This window comes from Manacus candei, unplaced genomic scaffold, assembly GCF_025592945.1.
Source record: "Manacus candei isolate 608988 ecotype Guabito, Panama unplaced genomic scaffold, ASM2559294v1 h1tg000061l, whole genome shotgun sequence".
Lineage (NCBI taxonomy): Eukaryota > Metazoa > Chordata > Aves > Passeriformes > Pipridae > Manacus > Manacus candei.
This window is the reverse complement of record NW_026138109.1, coordinates 7,749,281-7,772,385: the sequence shown is the minus strand read 5'-3', so window position 1 is coordinate 7,772,385 and position 23,105 is coordinate 7,749,281. Positions and strand designations below refer to the sequence as shown.

At 42.9% G+C, this 23,105-nt stretch overlaps 1 protein-coding gene across 5 annotated transcripts in view; it reads right to left on the bottom strand.

Moving 5' to 3' along the window:
- Window positions 1-1,794: 1,794 nt before the first annotated feature.
- The window catches only part of KIF24 (kinesin family member 24), a 28,436-nt gene continuing 7,125 nt past the window's right edge, over window positions 1,795-23,105 (bottom strand). For 2 of the 5 annotated variants that reach the window (XM_051804471.1, XM_051804472.1), the window contains 12 exons: window positions 22,894-23,058; window positions 20,375-20,564; window positions 18,452-18,549; window positions 16,984-17,199; window positions 15,246-15,333; window positions 13,177-13,298; window positions 11,488-11,593; window positions 9,471-9,542; window positions 8,701-8,810; window positions 5,382-7,808; window positions 4,390-4,483; window positions 1,795-2,175 (listed from right to left, as the gene is read on the bottom strand). In XM_051804471.1, the coding sequence (XP_051660431.1) occupies window positions 2,035-2,175; window positions 4,390-4,483; window positions 5,382-7,808; window positions 8,701-8,810; window positions 9,471-9,542; window positions 11,488-11,593; window positions 13,177-13,298; window positions 15,246-15,333; window positions 16,984-17,199; window positions 18,452-18,549; window positions 20,375-20,564; window positions 22,894-23,058 (3,829 nt within the window). In that variant the 3' untranslated portion in view covers window positions 1,795-2,034. Of the gene's footprint in view, window positions 2,176-2,233; window positions 2,748-4,389; window positions 4,484-5,381; window positions 7,809-8,700; window positions 8,811-9,470; window positions 9,543-11,487; window positions 11,594-13,176; window positions 13,299-15,245; window positions 15,334-16,983; window positions 17,200-18,451; window positions 18,550-20,374; window positions 20,565-22,893; window positions 23,059-23,105 lie in introns of those variants that run through there. The other 3 variants (XM_051804475.1, XM_051804474.1, XM_051804476.1) reach the window with 3 other exon arrangements.

The following is a 23,105-nucleotide window of genomic DNA, read 5'->3' as shown; positions in this document are numbered from 1 at the left end:
GACACGGCACTGTTGGTTGTGCAAATGGTTCTTCCTTGTGTGTTGCTTTAGAAATGTTCAGTTGCCAAGTGCTTGTGAGGGTACTTTGCTGAGCTGCACTTTAAAATCCTGAACGTGCATTTAGCCAATACTCTTCTCCCAAATGTCAAAGCACGTGGAGGGAAAGTTTTCGTCCCTCGCACTGTGTTTTTGGCTGGGCATCACATTTTCCTGTGACCTGTGCACACATCCTACAGTCTGACCTTTTCCTTGGTTCCAAACAAACTTGCAAAACTCCTCAGCTGCTCCCTGACAGCCCTGTTTGCTGTGTGCTCGCTGAGAAAGTGCTGGGGAAACCACTCTTAAGTGCTCACAACCTTTCATGCAGAAAGTACAAGGACTACCCAGCTGCCTCATATTCCCCTCGCCTTGCTCATCAGAACACTGTCCCTGGCCCCAGGAGGTGAAGGGAGCTGTTTTAAACACTTGCTGTTCCCTGAGTGGCTTTAGCAGGGTGCTGGGTGTCCCACTGCTTTACAGCTCTCCGTGGTGCTCCACCGCTCTGTGCTGTGCACAAGCACCAGGAGTCTTGCTCAGGGACACCTCATATCTCTGGGCAAGGAAGGCTTTTGAACAGGGGGCTGGGACATGTGGGTTTAGGTGTGACATGTTGCTGGCCTGTAACCTGGACACAGGAACCATCTTGAGAGCCATCAACTCAGACCCTGGAGAAACTCCGCTCTCTGCTCCACAGGGAAATCCAGTTTCAGTTGTAAAATGGATACTTAACCAGTGCTAAAACACCCCACCAGTCAGGAGAGTGATGTGGGATTCATGTGTGACATTCCTGGGAGTGTTTGCACCAAATATGCATCCCAGAGTGTCACTGTGATTACTGCACTGCTGCTCAGCCTGACTGGGGCTCCTGCGGGAGGCTGTGGAGCCAGGCAGTAAAACCCACAGCTGGTCAGACAGGAGTGTTCCATTACCCTTGGCATTTCTGGCTACTGAGCAGGCTTTGAATGAGCTACCACAGGCATTACTGAGGAGACACTGAGATGGATGAATGCGCTGCGACAGCCCTAATTTTGGAGCGGGAGCGCTCACACAGCATGTTGTCAGCAAGCATGTTTCAAGGTCACTTGTGCCTTCAGCAAGTGGACTTGCTTTGTGGTTTAGATGTGATGCATGTGCAGCACCAGAGCTTCTACAGGGCTCCAGCTGATGGTTCTGTAGTTGTTGATTCAAATACTAGTTTCACATAACAGCAATCAGCAGCCCCAGGGAGCTCAGTGCCTCCAGCCAGACCTGCTTTTCACATGAGAAATCAGTTCTGTGAGCCCAGTGGGCACTGCAGGGCCGGGCACGGGGCTGATGTGTGCAGCAGGTGAAGCTGCTGGCCTCTAGCTGTGGGCAGCACCATGAAACCCACACGCTTATTAACACAACAGATGAATCTCTGGTACAAAGTCCCTGCTAAACCGCTCATTACCCATGACTTAAACCACATCTTTCAGGAGCTCTGGAGTGTTCATCCCACAAACTAGGGCAACAATAGGCTTCCTTCTTCTCAAACTGACAGTGCTTCTTGCCCTGCCTTGACTTCCAATTACTAAGTAGGTCTGGTTATGTTATTGTAACAACCCCTGGCTCCTGTTTGCAAACACTTTTCTGGGAAGCTTTTGAGCATTTCTATTCTATTTTCCCCTCCGCCCCCCCTTTTTTTGGCAATGCAGAAGTGCCTTTAACACGTGAGAAGTTGCTGAGATACATGAACAGGACTGCCTGCTGCTTGATGAGATATTTAAAGGCTGCTGAATTGTTATTTTTAAGAAGGTGGCTTACAGGTATTAATGAAAATACAAAGCCTGTGTTGCCAATTAGTCACCTCTCATTTACTCAGAATTCTCTCCGTCCTTATATAAAATACACACTAATCGCACACATCAAACCAAAAGCTATCCCCTACCACCCACACTCTGCAGCACCAAGTGCAGCAAAGTGCTGGCTGGTGTTTTCCATAGCTGCTCCCATGTGTGTGGAAGCAAAGAAGGTCTAAACTGGTGGAGGTGGTTGCAGTGACATGTCAGTGCCAGGAGAGGCTAAACAGAGCTGGAGCTGGGCTCGCATTGTTTGGATACACTGTGACTTCAGTTCCAAGATTTCATCCAGCATGGCCATGAAATTCTGAAAATCCTGGTGAAGAAGGCAAAAGGAAAGTTTAGGAAACAGCAGCAGCAGGGTTGAGAAAATCAGCATATTTTTTGCACTGCAGCAGTGCATAAAAGCCTGTTTTCCATTCTGCAGTATAGTAGATTACATGAACATTTCCTTATTTCAGTCCCAACCCTCACAGACAAAGGTTAGTGTCTCTAAGTACCAAGGTTCACTGACTCTGATAGTTTTATCTGTTGGTGAAATTACAGCAAATACAATGGTTTAAAAATAAAAATGTATGAAACACCTGTTGTTACTCTGCTACACTGGTCAGCTTTTCAAAGATTTGGTACAGGGACTGGTCACCCAGTTTTACAATCTACTGAACACTGTTCCTGACACCTCTAATGTTGGATCATGAAAATAAATGGGGTGTTGGGCCACCCATGGATCATAACAGCCCAATCTTGAGAGGTGTGAGGGGTTTATTTCTCATCAGGTCACAGGCCCAGTCCAACTCCTGCCTGGCTGCAGGTCTGCCAGGTCTGACGTGAGCAATCCCAGCACTGTACACAGCCTTGGCCGAGGGGAACTCTACCTTCCATAGCAACCTGCCACACGGATAAAAAGCAATATGAAACTGATTAAAACTGAAATGGAGGCAGTTATTTTTAAGTAGGGCTTGTATTAATAAGGGAGCACTTGGATTTGCTCTGCTCTCCAGCTGTGAGAAGCCTGGTGCCTCTGTTCACAGGTCAGTGCCTGAGAAGCTGGGAGGTGTCAACATCCCCAGGGCTGGGGAATTCAGCTGCTATGCATGGAAATCAATCACTTGAAAGCTGATTTGGCAGTATTCCAGCTATTTCCTGCACTGTATCTCTGTCTCACAGGGACATCGGGATAGTAATAAAGACCAGCCCAGCTGCTGTGGAATATTTTTCTTAAGCACTTTAAATATGGCTTTGTGTTCAGTGTGTGGCTGGTCTTGGCATGAGTCTCTCCTGCAGCCAAAGTTTCACGGCTGGAGAAGTTGAAACCATCTGAAAATGGAAGCAGAGAAGCTGATACAGGAATCCCAAGCTGATTTCACTACCCAAAAAACTGTCATGCTGTAAAATAACACTGCTGGGAGACCTGGCAAGCTTGTCATAATTCTGCTAGCCAGAAAATAATTGCTTGCTGCAAGGGGCAAATAAATGGGGGGCAGAACTGGTGTCCAGTGACCAACAGACTTAGGAAGAACAATTTCAAAAAATTTTTTAAAAAATTAAAAAAGGTAAAAGATTGCTTTGTATCACTCCATTGTCTGCCACAAAACTAACACAGTTTATGGCTCCTGTGCTGCTTTGTGAACCTCTGTATGTTATCTGTAACACAGCACATGCAGCTGGAAATCACAGTGAGTAAGCCACATGATGGATCCAGTCCAAAATCCCTGAGGGAAGAGTCCCTGTACTTCAGATCTGAATTGTGATAGGAACTGAAATGGTTTGGTAATGCAATGCAGCAATGCAGCCTGGCTTTACTGATAACATGAGGGAACTGGGAAGGCAGGAATTCTCGCTGGGAATTGTTCACAGTCTGGGTGAGAGATGAGACTTGTCCCATGGCTGTGACATGTATTTGCTGGGATGCAGGAGGAACAGAGAACTGGGATTGCACTGGGGCCATGCAGGTGCCATCTTTGGGTCCAGCATACACCAGTTGTCATCTGAGACAAGGACAAGCCAAGAAACACCCGAGTGACAAAAGCCAAGAGCCTGTGAGGGCACAAGCCACAGCAGCCAGAGCACTGGAGTGAGTGGGGCCAGGGCTGTTGGCACATCTGCAGTGTGGGAGGCAATGGGGCTCCCAGAAGGAAGAGCCAAATGCCACCAGTGCCATGCTTTAGGGGTGTGCTGTGTTCTGTGATATTAACTCAACTTGCTCCAGCCTTTAAGGAGAAAAACATCCCAGGGACAGACACCCTGTCTGACACAGTCTGGTGCCCTTTGACACAAAATAAGGGCAGGCTTTCTGATAAGAGACAAAGAGTTCAGGCTGGCCCATCCACCTCCTGCTGCCTCAAGGACTCTGGAGACTGGCAGAGACACAACAGGCACTGAGAATGAAAGGCCTCTCCAAGGACACAGGCACCAGAGAACAAGAAGAGGAACTGATGAGGAACATCACATCACCAATTCAAATTAATAATCTCTGAGATTAATCTATGCAGGTTCAACAGGCACCAAAATCATCATATGAAACACTTACCATTGCTGACATTTGATTTATCAAGCACTCCTCCTTGAAGCACAAGCATGCCATTTCATCCAGCTGCTCCTGATGGGCACGAATTACAGCCTGTCTGATAAACAAAAAATACACCTCTGGTTACACAGCCCACTGCACTACTTGTAGTTACTGCTGGCCTCAATAAACCTTCAAGAAGGGGGAATACCCCAGAGGAAGCCTTGCTGTCCTGTGTCCCTGGCACTCAGGAAGCTTCAGGGCTCCTTGAAGTGCAGAGGGATGCACTGGTTTGGGATTAAGGGTCATCTGGATGACTGAGGGTTGTTCACAGAGGACAGACCACAGCCCCTCATTAGCACAGGCAGCACAGGGGCACAGAGCGAAATCAAGGAGCAAAACAACTGACTAATTAATTGGTGAAATGGCTTACAACCATGAGGCTGAAAGTAATTTTGGTGAAAAACAGGCAGAGAAGGAAGGCAGTTCTGCTGTTGGTTCCTCTGAGCAAGTTTCACTGATAAACAATGTATTTTCAGACACATGAATGCAGGCCAGTCCCTGGGAGCTGACAGTGGCAGGTCAGAGTACTCGGAAGTTTTATATCTACACCTTCAGTGACTGCCACGCTGCTTTTCTCTCCATAGGGATAGAACAGCTATGATCTGACTCTTGATGGAAGGTTTTGATGTATTTTAGGTATTTTACAGCTTATAGGAAGCCAATTAATTACTGAGAACTGCAGTTTGTACTATAATATTAGTTCCTCTAGCATTATGTTAGAAGCTCTAATAGAAAAATTGGCTTCCTGTGAGATTTTAAAATATCACTAAGTAACAAGCAATCACATATTTAAAAGATACTGACTATAAATTGTGATTAATCTTATTAAATAATTATTTATTAGAAGATTACGCTTTGGTTTTTAAAGCACATATGACTATGACATACAAATAAAGGCAAATGTATCACTTTTCTAAGCTTCATTACAAACTTCAATGATGAGCAAGACTTACTGTGCCTTTTCTAGGGTTTCCCTCTGCCACTTCCCCAACTCTGATGTAGCACTTGGAGAGCTGTTGATGGACATGCCTGAGGGGCTTTTTGCATTTGCTACTGGCTTATCATCTTTGGTTGCACATCCTGCATCTGCAGCAGAAGTCTCTTGTGTAAAACCACTCTGCATTAACTGGTTTTTTTGCAGTGCTGTTTCCTCACTGCTGAATGATGACTCGGCAGGGTCTTCAGAATGGGTGAGGTCCTCATTCCTCACTCCTGACTTTGGCTGCACCAGCAGGCTGTTCTCCTGAGAGGGGGACTGGGCTGCATGATCCGTGTGCCCCACACTGAGAAGGCATGTTGCCTCTGAAAAACAGCTCTTTTCAGGTGTTTCAGCATTTGTTTCCTCAGCCATGGGCTCAACACTGGGTTCTTGACTCAAGTTGGATTTTCCTGCACTACCGGCACCATCTTTCAGGTCAGCACCACCCCGTCTGCCACCGGTGTGTTCCCTGCACGTGGAGTCACTCTGGGACACCCCACCCTCTCCCTCTGCCCTGGCGCCCGGGGATCCAGCTGTGGGTGTTTCTGTGGGGTCAGGCCCAACACACAAGCCCCCTCCCTGCTGTGCTGACCCCGAGCCCAGGCGGCAGCAGCAGCAGGGCCTGGCACGGCAGCAGGCGGGCGGGAGCCACCTGTGCCCGGCCCGCGGGAAGCACAGCAGCGCGCGGTGCCTTCCCACCAGCCGGATCTGCTCCCCCAGCTCCAGCATGCTGTCCGTCAGGGCTCTGCTCCTCGTGCACTGCCAGCCCTCCTCCTCACATCTGCTCTGGGAGCCCTGCATGGCACTGCCTGCAGCCTGCTTCTCACCAGGGGACTTCTCTTGGTTGCAAGACACTTTGTCTGGATCAGTTGTTTCCTGACAGTCAAGAGGGGACATCAGGAGAGGGGCTCTTAGCTCATAAGTGAATTCTGAGGAGCAGCTGGAGGAGACAAAGTGGTTAACTTCACTTTTACGAGCTTTCCCTTGTACATCTCCTGCGAGGGCAACCTGTTTGTCCAAAGTGGGTTCTTCCCTCTCCTCATGCTGGAGATCAATCTCTTTGCACTCCGGAGTTCCTGGTTTCAACACAGGAGATACATATGGGTTTGAAGTATCCTTTTCTGGAGTTAAGCTGGCTTCACTGGAGTAAACCAGACATCTGTGTTTGGTTTTGTACTCTTCGTGATCAGCTAGGAAATCCTTGCTGTGTTTCCAGCTACAAGCAGGATCTTCCTGCAGGCAGTAAGGCTTTTCTGCAGTATTGCTTGGAGGGGACTCAATAGCTAAGTCATAGTTCCAGTCTGCTGGAGTTCTGCTGCAGCCTGCATTTTTAATGGATTCCTCTGCCTTTGGGCTGCCCTCGATACAATCCCAGCTGTCATCTAGTTCATGCTCTTGCATGGGTATTGCATATTTAAAAAATAAATCCTGACGCTTTTGGCCTTTTTGCTCTTCTTCAGTTCCTTCTTCTCTTTCATGAAGGAAAAAGGAATGTTGACTGCATTTGTTGGTGTTTCCCCTTTTCACGCTCTTTTGACTACAGACAGGTGAGAAAGAATCTTCACTGAAATCGCTGTCATCCAGATCTTCCAGTGGCACCCCCTCTTTGTTCTGCATTTCTGTGGGAGTAAGGCTCAGCTCCTGTTTTACTTGAATCTCCTCAGGCTTGTACTGCATTAAAAACCTCTCAAGGGGTTGATAGTTCAATTTTTGTTGTAGAATAGGTGGCTGCTGAAACTGCTGATGATAAAGACGTAAATGCTCCTCTCTTTCCTTCTGAAATGGAGGCAGATACGTCCAGGGTTCAATATATTGTTTAGCAAAAGTATTTCTGCTGTCAGAGGGCAGATTTCCCTCTCCAAAGGAAATACCATCTCTAGAAACAAGCTGTTTCTGAATAGGTTGCACTGTCTGGACTTTCAGGCACTGGACAGGTGATCTGTCTTGCATATATTTGTCCCTCTGGCCACTCTCTCTTGTTTCATCTGTGGCAGCACTTTTGATGATGAAATCCTTCACAGAGGGGCTCTGCTCAGAGAGGGGGGATAGATCATCAGTTTTCTTCTTCAGGGGATGTGCTATTCGTAGTACTCCCTTAATTGGGCTCATGAGCTGGAAGCACGGTGTGCTGGTATTTCCTCTGTAGGCATGTCCTTTGCTGACTGCCCTTGGGGTAGAGGTAAGAGGGACACCAGGTGGCTGGAGTGCTGCAGGATATACCTTTGTTTTTGTAGCACTTGAGGGATGCTGTAGGCCTAGCTTCACTTTCTTTGGAGAGCTCTTTTCCCCAGGTGGCAAAGAGGGAGTGCTCTGGACACGTTTTGGAGATACATTTCCAGCTCTGCGACGCCTATTTGTGACAGGGGTAGAACATTTAATCCCTTTCTTCAGCTCTTTGACCCTGTGAAACAGGCTGGATTTAGAAGGTGTCATGCTTTCAGATAAATAACAGCATCTTTAGAACAAACTAATGCTTTCACATATTGAGACTAAATACTGAATTCAGCATCATGGTTTGTTTTGTAACAGGATCTTGTTTTGATACAGGTATCAAAATCCCTCTGCCAAAATGCCTGAACTTCTGGAAAGGCCTATAGCAGCCTTTTTAAGTGCTTCCTTGAACAATGCATGACAGGCCAAGTGAGTTGAAATGGCCCCAGTTTCAGTGCAAGGCAGTGTCATTTCCTCATGCTATCATGCAGCAGAAGGAGCTGGTACTCTACACAGCACATCAGAGTCCCACAGAGCACTAAGCAGGACTTTTGGAGTAGTTGCAGTGGGGCTCCTTAGCTCTGGTGATGTTCACAGGGCTACACTGCTCCTGGATCAACTGATCCCCAGTGAAACTGTAAAGAGTTGATTAACTGGTATCACCCTGTTCCCTATCAGCCTGACCTTCAGCTGTTCCCTTTGCCCCTTTTACCCTTCAAGTATCTCTTGTCCTTCTAACACCAGTGTTGCACAGCCTGTAATTTACCTCCTCCTATGCAGGAGGGAAGGTGAAGGACTTGCACACATTCTAAGTAGAATTGTAATACAAAGCTAAACCAAATCCTGATTACAGGGGCACACAGTGATATCTTCATCACTGAAAGTACTTACAATACATGGAAAATTTTAAGATCTATTATAAGGGTTGGAATAGGTAAACATTTTATTAGCATTGTGCAAATTGCACTTCTTGCCTAAATCAATCTTTTCAAAACAGCCAAAAGAAAATGTAACCACAAATATCATACATTAGTTTTTCCTTTCTGTTTTTCATCCTGGCAAGACTGTCTTTCACCACCTACCTGTCAGCATATCGTAGAGTGTTCAGAGTATGCTCTGTAGCTAAGTGGCTGGGTGATACATTGGCTATCATACATGTCTTGGAATTGCCAATGAAAGAATCCTTTAGCACCTAAGATTCAAAGGAAAAAAAACTGGATTCTTAGCAGTTCATGCCCCTTGTTTGTCCTGTAAATTAGCAATGTGTACAGAAGAAATTTAACACTAGTTACTGGCTCCTTTTTTTTCTTTTTTGTTAAATGTAGTTCTTTTGTCTCAATTTGTCTTATCATTATTTGTTTACAGTTTAAAATGAGTGTTAATCAGGGCTCTGAACAAACCCTTGCAGCAGGTGCCACAGGGGTGCCCATATGTTTTGGGGAATAAAGCAGATGTTACAACTGAAGTGAAGAAATGTTGATGCAAGCTCCCAGGACTGATTGTGCACAGAAGATGCAGGATTGGTTGCAGATGGATGGGTGCAGATGGATGGTAACTCTGAATGAGTCTGAAAGGTAGTTTCTGGGGTTTTGTTTTGTTTTAGCTTTTTTGTTTGTTTGTTTGTTATTTTAACCATGCCAGTCCCCAGCACTGGCTGGGAGAAACTGGTAGTTGGCCTTAATTCTGCGATTACTTTTAGAATTAAAGTTTGCAAAAGTTATGCTTTTTCTCTTTTCCTAAGGGGTTTAATAGCAGTTACTGAACTATGCCACTTATTTATTTATTTGCTTTTTTTGGTTAATTTTTGCCCTTTACAGGGAAACCTCTACTCTTGCCTTGCTGCTCGTTTTACCTGAGTCAATTTGCTTTGCCGGAAAGGAGTGTGTGCATGCTCCTGATCCAGTGCCCGAATGCATTCCTTCAGCTGCCAAAAGAGAAAACATTCAGGAGGGAACAACAAATCAGTCACGAACTGAACTGCATCAAATCGAACCTAACAGGGCCCTATGTCACCTTTGACTCCTACTATGTCCTGTGCCAAGGTCACTTTGCAGCTGCCACAGGCAGGAACAGGCAGCTCCAGCTCCTTCAGGCAGCACAGATTTGTCTGAAGACATCCCAAACCCACCTGGGAGTGTTTCTGTGTCACCTGCTCTAGCTGATCCTGCCTTGGCAGGGGGGTTGGACTGGATGATCTCCAGAGGTCCCTTCCAATCCTGGCAGTTCTGTGATTCTGTGATTTATTATCAGCCTTGTAAAAAGATGTCATGTTCAAACTCAAAGATGTGTACTTCACTGGAATAAGCACAATAGCATCACACTCCATATCAAGCCTGGATGCTCTCTAAAACTGCCAGAAATGGAAAGTATAGCCACGAGACAATCCCTTTAGAGGAAATATTGAAGGAAAAATAAGCAGATTACAGTACTGTCATGGTGATACTAGCACGAATCATTTACAGCCTTACTACATTCTACAGACTCCTACTTAAAATGACACTTATTTCTCACTTTTACAGCATTTTATTAAAAATTGCACCTGTAACACGCAGGAGATCAAACAATTATTTTTTTTTATCCTGCTTCTCCTTGTTGCAGCATCTGAAAGTCTTACACTTGAAATTAACAGGAATATTTAAACGAGCAGCAAACTTCAAACCTCATGTGTTTAAATGCCTGAAGACAAAGTTATTATTAGTGAGGGCAGAGTTGGTTTTACAGGCTGCAGGTCATGTGGACCTTTAATACCTCTTATATTACCTTTTACAGTTAATTCAATCACTACTTGTAGACTGCCTAGGTATTTTCTCAGTTCCACACAATATCAAAAGGTACACACTCTGATTTTAAAGTTTCTTTTAAAACAGTTTCATGAGCTTACACTACGCCTTATTTCTCAGGAATCACAGAGTTGTTTAGGTTGGAGAAGACCTTTAGGATCAGACTTCTTTCTATTCAGGTCCCAACTCCTTGTGCCATTCAGTTATTCACCAGCAAGTACTCCAGAAAGCACAAAGTACAGAAACACATTCACTTCACAGGCTACCTCCCAGTACAAATGCTAACACTCCACTGCAGGAAAAGCTTCTGTGAAAAAGAACATTTACATTCTCAAAACAGAGCAAGGCATCTCCCATTTACAGCTCACTAAGGGGTGCAGTTGTGTGCACTGACTTCTGCACTGTTGTGTATCACTTTCAGCCTTGCTTAGAAAAGACCACAGTCATCAGTGAGCTTTGTTCCTTGGCATCAAAGGAGGTGCAAAGCCTTCTGCACAATTTACCCTTACAGGCACTTCTGCTTTATCTCAGATGGCGTTTTTTCTGCTCCTTTGTCCCTCTTTACCTAACTGTGGGCACTTACAAAAGAACAGTTTACATTAAGACTGTATTTCTTCCCGTTCCTTTCTCCCCACGCATGAATTGCTAGTTTCTGTGCTCTTGAGTATTTAAATCCTTTATTCCTGATTTGAAAGAGAAGCCTGAGTTCAAGCGGTGAAAATAACTGGCAGGAACAGATGTGTTTTTATGAAAAAAATACAGCAATTCTAAGCCAGTATTCTTTGGATGTAGAAGGGACAACACTTTCTATATAAAATACGGGACACTTATACTATACCTGGCATTCTCCATGCTATGTTTACCTGGCTGGCTGTAAGAATGGCTAAAAAATATTTGATTTTCATCACAAAATTTCTTCCTTCTTAAATTGTCTTTCGGTCATGATACAAATTAAACTGGACACAATACCTTGGTTATTTTTCCTCCTCCATGGAATACATTCAAATATTATGGTGTGGGTCGTTTTTATCCTAAAACACATCCTAGTAATTAAATATAAAGCCTCCCCCAGATATGACAGTAGCTTACTGCTAAAAGACTTTGGTTTATTTCTGCTCCTTCCATTTTTGTTTGTCGATCTGAGTCTCTGGCATCAGCTGCCCTTTCACTGCCAGCCAAGTCAATGAATGATATCCTAGAAAAAAAAAAAAAGTTGCATTTATCTAAGAGCCTTTTTTCCCCCCCTCTTTTTCCTTTTTCTTTATTAAACCAGAGAGCTGCAACACATGGCATCAGAAGAACGATTAGAAATTACTACTATTGAACAATGAAAAACATCCACTGGAAATATCTGAGGCACCAAAAGAAGCACAGCAGCAGGAACAGTGTCAGAGCATCTTAACACTAACACAGTCGTAATAGAAAGTGTAATTACGTGTGATGACAGTGCTCCACTGTTTAATGGACAAGCTGTTTAAAGTGCAACACACTCATCTCTCCAGATAATCACTGTGATTGTAGTTTCCTAAGAACACAGTTAAAAGAAATTGTAAGTTTCTTGATTTCTCCTTCCAGGTAAAACAGACAACTGTCATTCCCCTGTCAAATGGGAATTCACAACAATAAGAACCGAAATTTCCAGTGCAGTAAATACACTGAGCTTTCAGTGATCCTTGTCCTTCCTCTACAAAACTCCATTATTCCATTTCACATTCTCTAGCTCTGGGTGCCAGCTGCTGTAATGGCTGTTGCACTGTATCTTTGTCTTTGCCCTTCTTGTTTTTCTCCAACAGCTTTGACTTCTTTTATAGAAATATCTGGGCACCCTTTCCTCTCTCCAGCTCCACCTCTCTTTCACAGACACACAAAAAAATAGCCCAGATGCCACACCTACATAACCCCTATACTTTTATTTCCTAAGCCTGCCTGTTCTGTCTTTTCCTCTCTCCACTGTTTGTGGTTCTTCCATTTTGCCTTGTGTTCAAAATCTGATCCTGAGAAGAAAGACTACATGGTAGTTGCTGGAAGGGTGTGTCAGCATGGGTTTTTGACACTCAGCAGTAATAAAGATACCTAGACCTTTTTCCTCAGATCTATTTCTTGGGGTTGTTTAGTCTGGAGAAAAGAAGACCGAGAAGAGGCACAATTATTTTTCGAATACATAAAGTGGACGCTAGAAGAGGAAGCCAAATGCTCTTTCTGTCTGCTGGAGATAGCATCAGAGTCACACTCTCAAATTATCAGGGAGGTTTAGCTGAGGTACTAGGTAGGATTCTTCTGACCAAAGGCAAACATCTGTAATGGAATCATCTCCACCAGGGTTAGTCATCCCAGACTCCCTTTGTAGTCAATTACAGGATAGAAATGCTTTGAGAGGCAAATGCATCTGACCTAATTTAGGTGGCTCTGAAGAATGGCATGAACTGGATCCCAGAAACAGCTATTTCTTTCCACCGACTTCAAAGGTGGCGAGCTCACATGTGGACCTGTCCACTGCAGACATCTACCTTCAGCCAGATTAAACACTGAAGATGAGAAGATGGACTTGATTGCCAAACTCCTTCACTGGAAATCTGTGCAAATAGTTTTGTCAAAGCTCTAACAGATGTGCCTAAAATGTTCTCCCTGGGAACAGAGAAAGGACTGTGGAACCTCCCAAAGTCCCTTTGAACCCTTTCCTCTGACTTAACTCACACCTGCCCACTAACACCTCCTCTTTGTCTCTTGGATGTGCCTGGGCTTGACATCGGCACTGAGCACTTGCACTTCTTGTCCTACCTTCCAAATGTCCTGTTGGCTGCATCTTTAATTTGAATTTGGATGATGGCATGAGATCGAGAGGAATCCGAGTTGACTCCAGTGGCTCCTGTGCTACGTTCTTTCCCCCCCTTCAAAATCACCTGCAAAATAACGGGGACAAAATCCAAGCAAATAGTAAATAAAAATACAGTCTCTCAGAAAGAGATCTTGTCCTCCCAAGATGATGAATGGCTCATTATAGCCTTAAAATTTGGTGCAAGGCTGAAGTTAAGTTAGGCTGGATCCCTCACAATGTTTCTTTCAGACCTTTGTATGTGGACTTCCTTGCAGTGACACTACAAAGCTTAGAGAGCACTCTGCAAATAAGAAGTTGCTACATCACACACTCACTCTGAATTGCAAAATACCCAAACTATAAAATTAAATTCTTTCTTTCATTGCTGGTATACTTTTGTAAGATTGTACACATAACCTAAGAGACTCATTAGACTATTTGTGCTCTTTTAAAATTTCACTTTCCCTTGTAGTAGATGGACACAATTATCCAGAAGGCGACACAAAAAATAGAAAGTGCCAAAACCTTTCTAAATTTCCCTAACAAAAAGAAATTATGCTAAAGGAAGGAACAAAGTTAAAAGAGCAATTATAGTCAATACAACAATAAAACAAGAAGGAAGAGAAGCAAGGCAGAAGGACAAAGAGTCCTTCCAGATACAAATCTGTATAATTATTTTTTGAAAACTTTAAAGGACTGTCACAGAAAGCCTAGGATTGACTGCAGCAGGGCATTCAAAAAACAATCATTCATTTTGCTTCTGGTTGTAAGAACAAAATAAATTATTACCTAGCAAAATCAATATGCTCTCAGTTGACAGATCAGAATTATTCATGCTTTCTGGTGGCCAGTTCTCAATGAGCAGCATAACCAACTGCTGCTGCTTCTGAGCTTTATATTAGTGCTAAGTGCAGATAATTTCTGAATCAAAGCCAGCATCAATTAATTGTGAATAACTAGGGATGTATTCAAGGCTCTTTCCATATATCTGTTGCAGAATACTCAGAAGCTTTGAGTCAAGTCAGTGACATTTCTGTGTTCAAAAGGGCCTGTTAATGATATCGTTCCCCCCCCAAGATATCTGTAAGAATGAAGTAATTTAATAGCTCTTCTGTGTGTGAAATGTGATAATACAGAGGAATTGTAAATCAGCCATATAGCAAATTTACACTCTAATTTGTAGAAGCATCACCAGCTTGCCCCAAAGCTTGGAGTTAATGGGAAGATGAAGAACAAAATTAAGTGCAATGTAAGTGGACAACACCACGCCAATTTTAATGAGTCAATTACCATACGAGGCACTTGTAATTTACACTTCCTTACCAAGAAAGGAACTAAACTATGCAAAGTCAGGTTAAATAGAAAGCAGATTTAATCAGCTTTCTTCTTGCAGGAGACAATGCAGAAAATTTGCCAGTGTTCTTTTCAGGCTCAGCCAGAAGGGGAAGGAAAATTGAAACCTTGCTTGTGGTGAATGTCAGCTACAATTTAAAGATCTTAATTTTACTTGGCTGTTATCACACATCATTACCTAAGCAGTGTTTTAATCCTAATTCAGATCAATATCTCAATCTTAAGTATTTTCTAATTACCAGTTCTAATTTCAAATTTATACTTTTTGTCCCACATACCCTTCATATACAAAAATCTAAGTTCATAGAATATCACATGGAGAAAATACACATCCAGCTTTCAAGGTCCCTTGCTGGGACACTATCTAATTTCTGGAATAGTGATAGCAGTCTCTTTCTTGGCAAAGATGTTCCCTAAGGAATGGCAGCAGAGGTGACAGCTGTGACTCGACTGCTTGCATCTGGCTAACACAAGTCACAGTGACCCAAGCAGCTTCATGAATGATACTTTTAAGCACTTTTAATAGCATCCCTTGGTACTCTGCTGGGATTGGCAATTTCAGGGCCTGAAACAGGAACATACACTTGTGCTACACACCCAATAACAATCTCTGCAAATATCACAAATCAGCAAATCAAGCTGTAGAAGACAAAGAATTAATCACGAACATAAAGGTTACCTCCAACAGTTCATCTACAGACTCCACCTGGACCTCCTGCAGTCCAACTATTTGAACCACATGCTTGCCATCTTCTCTTGCATAAAGTCTGAAAACAAAACAGTGCAGAAAGGAGATTTCTGAAATCTCAGACAGCAGCAACGAAGACATGTGCCAGTGCTGTGACACTGAGAAAAAGCAATCAAGGCTACTCACTGGGGAAAGCCCTTGCTGCCACTCGTTTATTTTTAGAACTGAAGAAGTACTTAATTCATAACACAGGCCACTGGCATTTCACTGCTAAAGAGACACTAGCAATGCATTTCTGCTAGTTCAGGAATATAATAAAGCTAGGAAGTGAATTATCATGTTTACGTTTTAGAGTTCCTGTCTTTCTTTAAACTGCACCTCGGGTTCCTCTGGGAAGTTCAGACTAAGTTTTGCTCTGTTCATGTTCTCAAGATTTTTGCACAGGATTTTAAAGCAGCTCCTATGAACCTGTGCTACGAATCACAGAGGCAGAATACAGACATGATGCACATGGGAGGAAGTTTAATCTTCTTCAGTGACACATAAGTTAGCCAGTGGACATGCAGAGAATGTAAGGACATTCCTTCTTCCTTAGTTAATCTACTCCTTACACAGCAGATTACACTGCCTGCTCCTTAAAGACTGTTTTGGAGAAAGGGAACACACATGCACAGAAAAAGGTGCTTCCTTTGTGAACAGATGCTCGCTTCCCCAGAGGGGCAGAAAGCCTCCTCCTCAAGCCCTCTGGTGAGCCTGAAGGACAGTGCTCTGAGGCTGTTGCAGAACCCCAGCTGTCAGGTATGTTCCTTCAAGGTCACTCTGAAAAGATTTTGCTGCCGAAATTTAGAAATTTCAGACCACGGTGGGGTTTTTTTAAGCAAAATACATGCTGAGCTGTCCTAATTCCAAATGGAGCTCCTGGAAGAGTATAGGACCATCCAGTTAAGTCTGGGACTGAGGTGCTGCTACTGAGGTGGTGGCAGCATTGCGTGCAGAGGCTTGCTCTGGCCAAGTCACTGGGCTGCCAGGTAAAGGTGGTCAGGGAGAGGGTGAGCAGGCTCTGCAGTGTCAGGCACGACAAGCAGAGATCAACAGGATCTTCAGAGACTGGACTGGAAAGAGCCAAAGCACCCCTGGCATAGCAGGAGAGACAGACAGAGGTTATGTTTGACCAGGGAAAGGACAATGTTTGGCCTAAGATAAGTTGCCCAGGGAAGTTGTGAATGCCCCATTCCTGGCAGTGTTCAAGGCCAGGTTAGATGAGGTTCTGAGCAATCTGGTCCAATGGAAGGTGTCCCTGTTCGTGGTATTGAGTGTGGAACAAGATGATCTGTAAGGTCCTTTCCAAACCAAACCATTCTAAGATTCTAAGATAGGAACTTTAGGCCACAAGAAAGTTGTTTCTCTACCTATGGATGTTCAGCTGTTATATTTCTAGAGTGTAAGCAAAACAATCTGAGCTCGTATCTCAAACATAGGTCCTTATTCTTACTTATTTCTCCCCCAAACAATAAAACCAGGAGTCCCTATCAGTGTCACAGTATTTAGTGCTAGATCCTGCCTTCCTCCCTAAGTAGCTCCCAGAAACAGCCCTAATTAAATACATAACATGTACTGTAAATGCCAATATGTTAAATGAAATTGCACGAAACAGTAACTGATTTCTAAACAGTAACCAACCTATTCATAACCATAGGTATATAGTAAACCATGTTTTTTATTTAAATACCTCTTCCTTCCATTTAGCAGGTCATAAAGCTGCCCACAGTAGATCTCATAAAAACTGATGCAAACAAGAAGGTCCTTCCCTGACGGTGAAGCTTCCAGGTGTCCGAAGATGTCCTTGGCAGCCAGGGCGTAGAGTCCCGGGTTCCGGTGAGTTCCTATCATGGTGTAAGTCTTGCCAGCACCAGTCTGCCCGTAGGCAAAGCAGGTGGCATTGCCTCTGTGAAGATAACTGATGTGTTTAGTGTCACATCTGATTCATTCATATCTATTAAATAAGACTCTGCAGTGTTGGTATCTATCTATAGTGGCCCCTTAGCAATGAGGTTTGGTTTGCCATCCTCTCTTGGAAACTGCACACCACTTAACAACTATTCCCAAGCACATCCTATGGAGATCTCATGTCTCACAGAGTGCTGGCTCTCTTCCTTTCTTTTCCTTTCCCTGTCCCCCTTAAAAAAAGACTTTTGACCCAGATAAGTACCTTGGCAGATAGTGGGTAAAAATGCAGGTCTGCAGTGAGGATAGTGAACAATTTCTTGACAGCTTAGATTGCAGAATTAGCTCACCATGGTGTCAGATTAGACCAACACTTGTGAAAGGGATGCAGCAGGAGGGACAGAAAAGTTAGGGAAACCTGAGGAAAAAACAGTGTCATCTATTCTGGTGGCATTACTAGATTAGCTGTAATGTGAATCGTGGCTTTAGTGACTATTAGAAAGCAAGACAAAGCCTCATTTTCCTTTTTTCCATTTTCCTTTTCTCAGGAGCATGATATGCTCTCTCTGCTGATGACACTTAGAGATTTTCAGGAACAGAATACTCCACTTCGTTAATTTTCAGCACAGATATGTAATCCTTTCCTTCTGTGACTGAATAAGGTAACTATATTCGAGCTCATTATTTTGCATGAAAATAAGATCGCTCACATAAAACCACCATCAATTTCCCATTAATCAGGAAGTATGTAATTATGATTAAACCTCTAAGCAAATATAAATCAATAAAATAAAAATAAATCACAAGGTTATTAATAATTTCTATTGCCCTGTGAACTGTACAAATACATGCAAAAACATCTCTCAGCAGTCCCAGGAAAGAAGTAACATATTTCCTCTACAGATGATCGTGCACCACACGATTGTTAGAGTGAAGATTAGACTTCAGAAATCCTGGGACACATTTTTTTGTTCTAGGCTGGCCATGGTGTCTCTTGGTTGCACCTGAGGTCCAATTTTACCTTCCTCCGTAATTTAGATTTGCCGCCAAGCACGAAGAAAGTTTTCCCTGATTTATTTTGTCAAAATTGCAATCAAAGACATTCTGAAAGGGGGAAGGTATGTAGCAAAGGTGAAATGAATGCATTTTTCAAAAGATGAAAAGCATAAAGGAAAATTAAAGCAGTATATGAAAATGGAAAAACAAGGCAAAACCAAGGCAAAAAATAACAAATGTAAGCACTTATGCCCTACCCGTTAAAAATATGCTGAATGAGAGGATAGGCTGTCTTCATATACACATCCTGATTGGTACATGACTCCCCAAAGACTTCATCAAAATAAAAAACATGCTGAAAAATAAAGATGATCTTTGCATGAAAATGAACACGTTTTATTTCCCCTTCAATCCCACTCAAAGGTAAAATGAAATAACCAAAGTCTTTCCAGTGACTTCATATGGCTTTGGAACAAGCACAAAGTGACCCAGCACACTTAACATGCAGCATGACACATTGCAGGGACACACCAATCAGGAGACTCAGGATAGGAAAAAAAAAATAAAGGGAAGAAAAATGCCTTGATTTCCCATCATTCTGAAGCAGAACATGCCACAAGAATAAAAAAATACCGATTAAAGAAGGCCTATTCATGAAATGACTCAGCCTACAGATGTACAGTACGACTATAACAGTAAAAAGAACTTCGAGTCAACTCTTGCCTTTCTCAAAATTAGTCCTCAGTTGTGACTAAGTTGTGATTAATTGCCTCTGTTCTTAAAAACTTTTGTGCCAGAGAAGAGAGGAGCTGTTCTTAGGCAAAGCTGGATTGTATTAACTCAGAAGGGGGCAAGAAAACCCAAAACTTCCCACACTCCAGCTCTGACTCAAAGAAGCAGGGTCTGTGGAAAGGATGCAGCAGAGTTCATTATGAGCTCCTTCATTATGAGGTTAAGAGTAGTGATTGTAGGGATGGTCACAAATATCAGGTTTTCAAGAGTGCTCGTGAACTGGTGTGTAACACTGCACTCCAATAAACTCACTGCAGTGTAAATTAAGGTGGCAGATCTCTAGGACTGAGAATCATTTCAACAGTGCACAAACCAACCACACTAGTGCACAGGCAGCTTAAACCAGGGTGTCTCAGCCCACAGGGCACATGTGCTCTGTGATGGGTCTGAAGTTTGGGTGATGGAATATGCTCCACCACCTCCCATTTGCTCTGTACCCCTTGCTGTCCTTTCTATAGGAACCAGAGAAGGATGCAGGGTGAGCAGGCAGACCTGGAAGCAGAGAAGTTCTCCTAGGTCCTACAGAGCAGAGACAGCCTTTGCCACAGCACTTTTGTTTGGACTATATTGATTGATAGCAAGAATTCATTTATCTGTGCTGACATAACAAAATTAGTTAACGGTTATTTCAGCACCAAGACGTGAAGGTGATAAGCACTGCATACATGCCAAATATAGGTCCTCAGATGGAGGGACTGGGGTGGAGTTGCTGCATGTGTTGCACCATAAAATGTGGCACATGAACAGGACCCAAGAGAGCTGCAAACTGGATTTTCACTGGTTACTCCAAACAGTTGTTCCTAGGACCCAGACTGTAAAAATAACACCCAGTAGAGGGAGAATGGCTTGCTGCTCTCTAGAAATCAGTTCTCTTCCTGCTGCTGTCAGTCAAAAGGGAGAATTTGAACTATGACAGCACAAAGCATTCGGGATTAAGAAACAAAGACCAAAAGGGAACTTAATTTTCAAGAGAATTTGAGAACAATGGAATGGAGGGGATGAGCGTGTATGTGATTCACTGAAACAGACCTACAGTGCTGAAACAGTGGAAAAGGAACCCCTCACTGGAGTACCCTGTGAAGCCATCAGTGGGCTCTGCAGCAGGCAGTTCTCCTGCAGCAATGGCATTGCTGCAAGAGGGTTTATTTTGCCACATACAAAGAAAGCTGCAAAAGACTTAAAAAAGCTTCTAGAGCTTAAAATTCCAGGCTCAGGTTTTCTGCCACAGGCTGGTATAAATCAGAAGAAAAGCCCACCATCTATTTCAGTGTAAGAAATGCTGACAGCCCTTCTCTGTTTTCCCTCATGGAAACTCCAAGCACAAGATGCTTTACGCTTCCACACATGTGACCAGCCCATAAACTCAACATTCCAGTGGAGCATGTTACCTGTAAAATGTACTGTGTAAGATCAACTGCCTCCTTCTTCTCATGGAGCAGTAGGGTTTCTCTGTCTTTCACTGTGATGATATTCACCTCCCCCCGTCGCTCCTCCCTCAGGCCTAGAGGACGTTTTCGGACACACACTCTGATTTTCTCACTCTCTGTCCACGGAGTCTCTTTCTCAGAAGTGTTGGATCTACGACAATAGTGTAGGTTTACATTTTAAAATCAGGTTACAACAGTATCTAGGATATGCCTGAATTTGTCAGCTTTATCAGGTAATGTTTCTGCCTTTAATGCTTATCAAAAAACTCCATAACACGCCTCACTCTTACACGATGAATTTTCTGATGTTTTTTCCTAAACAGGTTGATGCTTTTTGTGCACTCCTGTTAAAAGTTGAGTTTGTACAGACACATTCCTGACTTTGTTGCTGGACTGGCATCTTTTCAGTTGCACACAAATATGTGATGGAAGATGGTATAATATGGAAGTTAACATAATGAAATTTAATCTTGCTGAAATTATTTGCACTCACAATTAGTCACTTAAAAACGTACAGATAAAAGTATGAATAGATCTTGAAAAGGAAAAGGTATAATATTTAGATCCTTTTCCTCCTATGCTGGACTGTCATTCTTCCCATTATAGACTGTCAAACAGGTTACGAGTAAATGACCAAAACTGGGAAATAAAACAGCATCACAATGTTCCTATTCAGCTCAAAAAAATTTGAAACGTGTCATTGTCTCCCTTTTGGTCTTTTTTCATAAAAAGTTATGTGGTTTCAGACCACTGACAAAGTTGTGCTCTTATGTTTTGGCAAGTCTACTTTAGCTCCCTTCCAGACACCTCAGAAACAAAGGTCATTTCATGTTTCATTGATTAACCTGCTGTGTAAAGCATTTTGTGATGCAGCATAAAGAACAGGCTCGAATTTAACAATAATGTATTCATTATACCTCTCCCTTTTTCAAGCTGTCTTCAGCCAAATGAGTAATGATTTTCAGCCTGGACTTGAGTTTCAACTAATCAAGCCCCAACTTGCCCAAAAGTTGTGTTTCTGCCATGTTGTCCGAATGCCAAAATCTCTTACTGTAGCAACTGAAAACTAACACATACTAGTTGTCTAATAAACTGAAATCAAACCCAGAAGTTACTCAACATCTCACTACAGCTACCAGCTTGTGGTATCGTTGCTATTGTGCTGCTCCATTTCCCAGAAGCACATGACAGATACAAATCTCAAGACATGGTCTTCGAAGACCACACACCAGTTACAATCTTTACTTGTAACTGGATTCCATTTAATTTTAGTGCAGCTCTCCCATGCAGACCAGCATCAGGCCCTGCTTTTAAGTGGAAAATTCCTCCCCTGGAAAAGAAAGGCAGTGATACTTGAAATAAGAGGCTTCATAAGTGGATGTGAGCTTATGGGTATCACTTGGCACCAAATGTTGTGCAACAAATGACCAGCAGCTCTGAAGTTCAATTCTTGAGTCAGAGGTTGGATTTGGTGATCTGCAGAAAGAGCCTGTTGTGCTCTAAGAGCTTGAAGGAGGCAGTGTTAATGGCAATTTTGGAGAAAGGAAAAACTGAAGACTTGGAGGCTCTGGCAATGAGCAAAAAGGCATAAATTCTCTCACGTACACAAACACATTTACTTAAGTATATTTTGTATGGGAACAGAATGCATGTTAATTATATATGCTAAACCTGAGGTTCGTATTTCCTACTAACCTTTTGAAAATATAAATTGTATTTCATAGTACAATATAATTTTTATTACCAGAAAAAAAAAAAACAAAAAAAAATGTCTTGACACAGATCATTAGAAACCTGATTAGATAATAGGTCGGAAGAATCACTGCGCCCTGTCAAAATCAAGCCATTTGCTGTGGGCAAGCGCAAAATGAATTTAAACGTTAAAATAACTCTATATCTTTCCACTGAAATCATGTCAGTGTTTTCCAATATTTCTCATGGATGAGACTAGACTAGGTAACATGGGAACGGATGGATTCAGTGAAGCAGCTGGGCACTTGCAAAACAGGAATTACAAACCCAAGTGTCTTGCCAACAGGAATTACAAACTCAAGACTGGCCCAAGCCTGAAATGCACAACTCTCCAAAAAGGAGAAGAGGGAATTGAGGCATATCAGGAGGAAGATGCAGAAAGCCCACAAGATGAAGCATAATGTGCTTAGGAAAAAAAACAGAAGAAAGCAATAACAATGAAGACTCTACTGCAGGATTAAGAATCTTGAACTCTCCTAGCTGAGCCATTAGGTTTTATATTTTAGCATTTTTTATGTGCCAGCACTATAAATCCCGTCCTTTTATTTGCACTTGGCTCAACTTCCAGAAAAGACAGAGAATGCACCACGATGTCAATGTATACAGGAGGTTAGTGCACTTCTCTGGTAGGTGAAAATGATTTTTTTTCCAGCAAAGGAGAGCTATAAACTGTTGTGTTATAAAATCTCTTGCATTTCACAGCTTAAGTGCCCTAATTACTATGTCACCTTAGCATTTTTCCAGTGTGGCAGCAGCAACTATTTCTCCAGGCTACATGCATTCTCAGTGGGATTTGTAATTGATACCTGGACTCCATGGATCCTCTCATATACCAAATCTTTTCCCACAGCCAATATAGACAAGCTCCAACTTCATACAGCTGTCTCTCCTCCCTGCATTTTAAAACAAAAATGCCATGACTGCACTGCAACGACCAAGA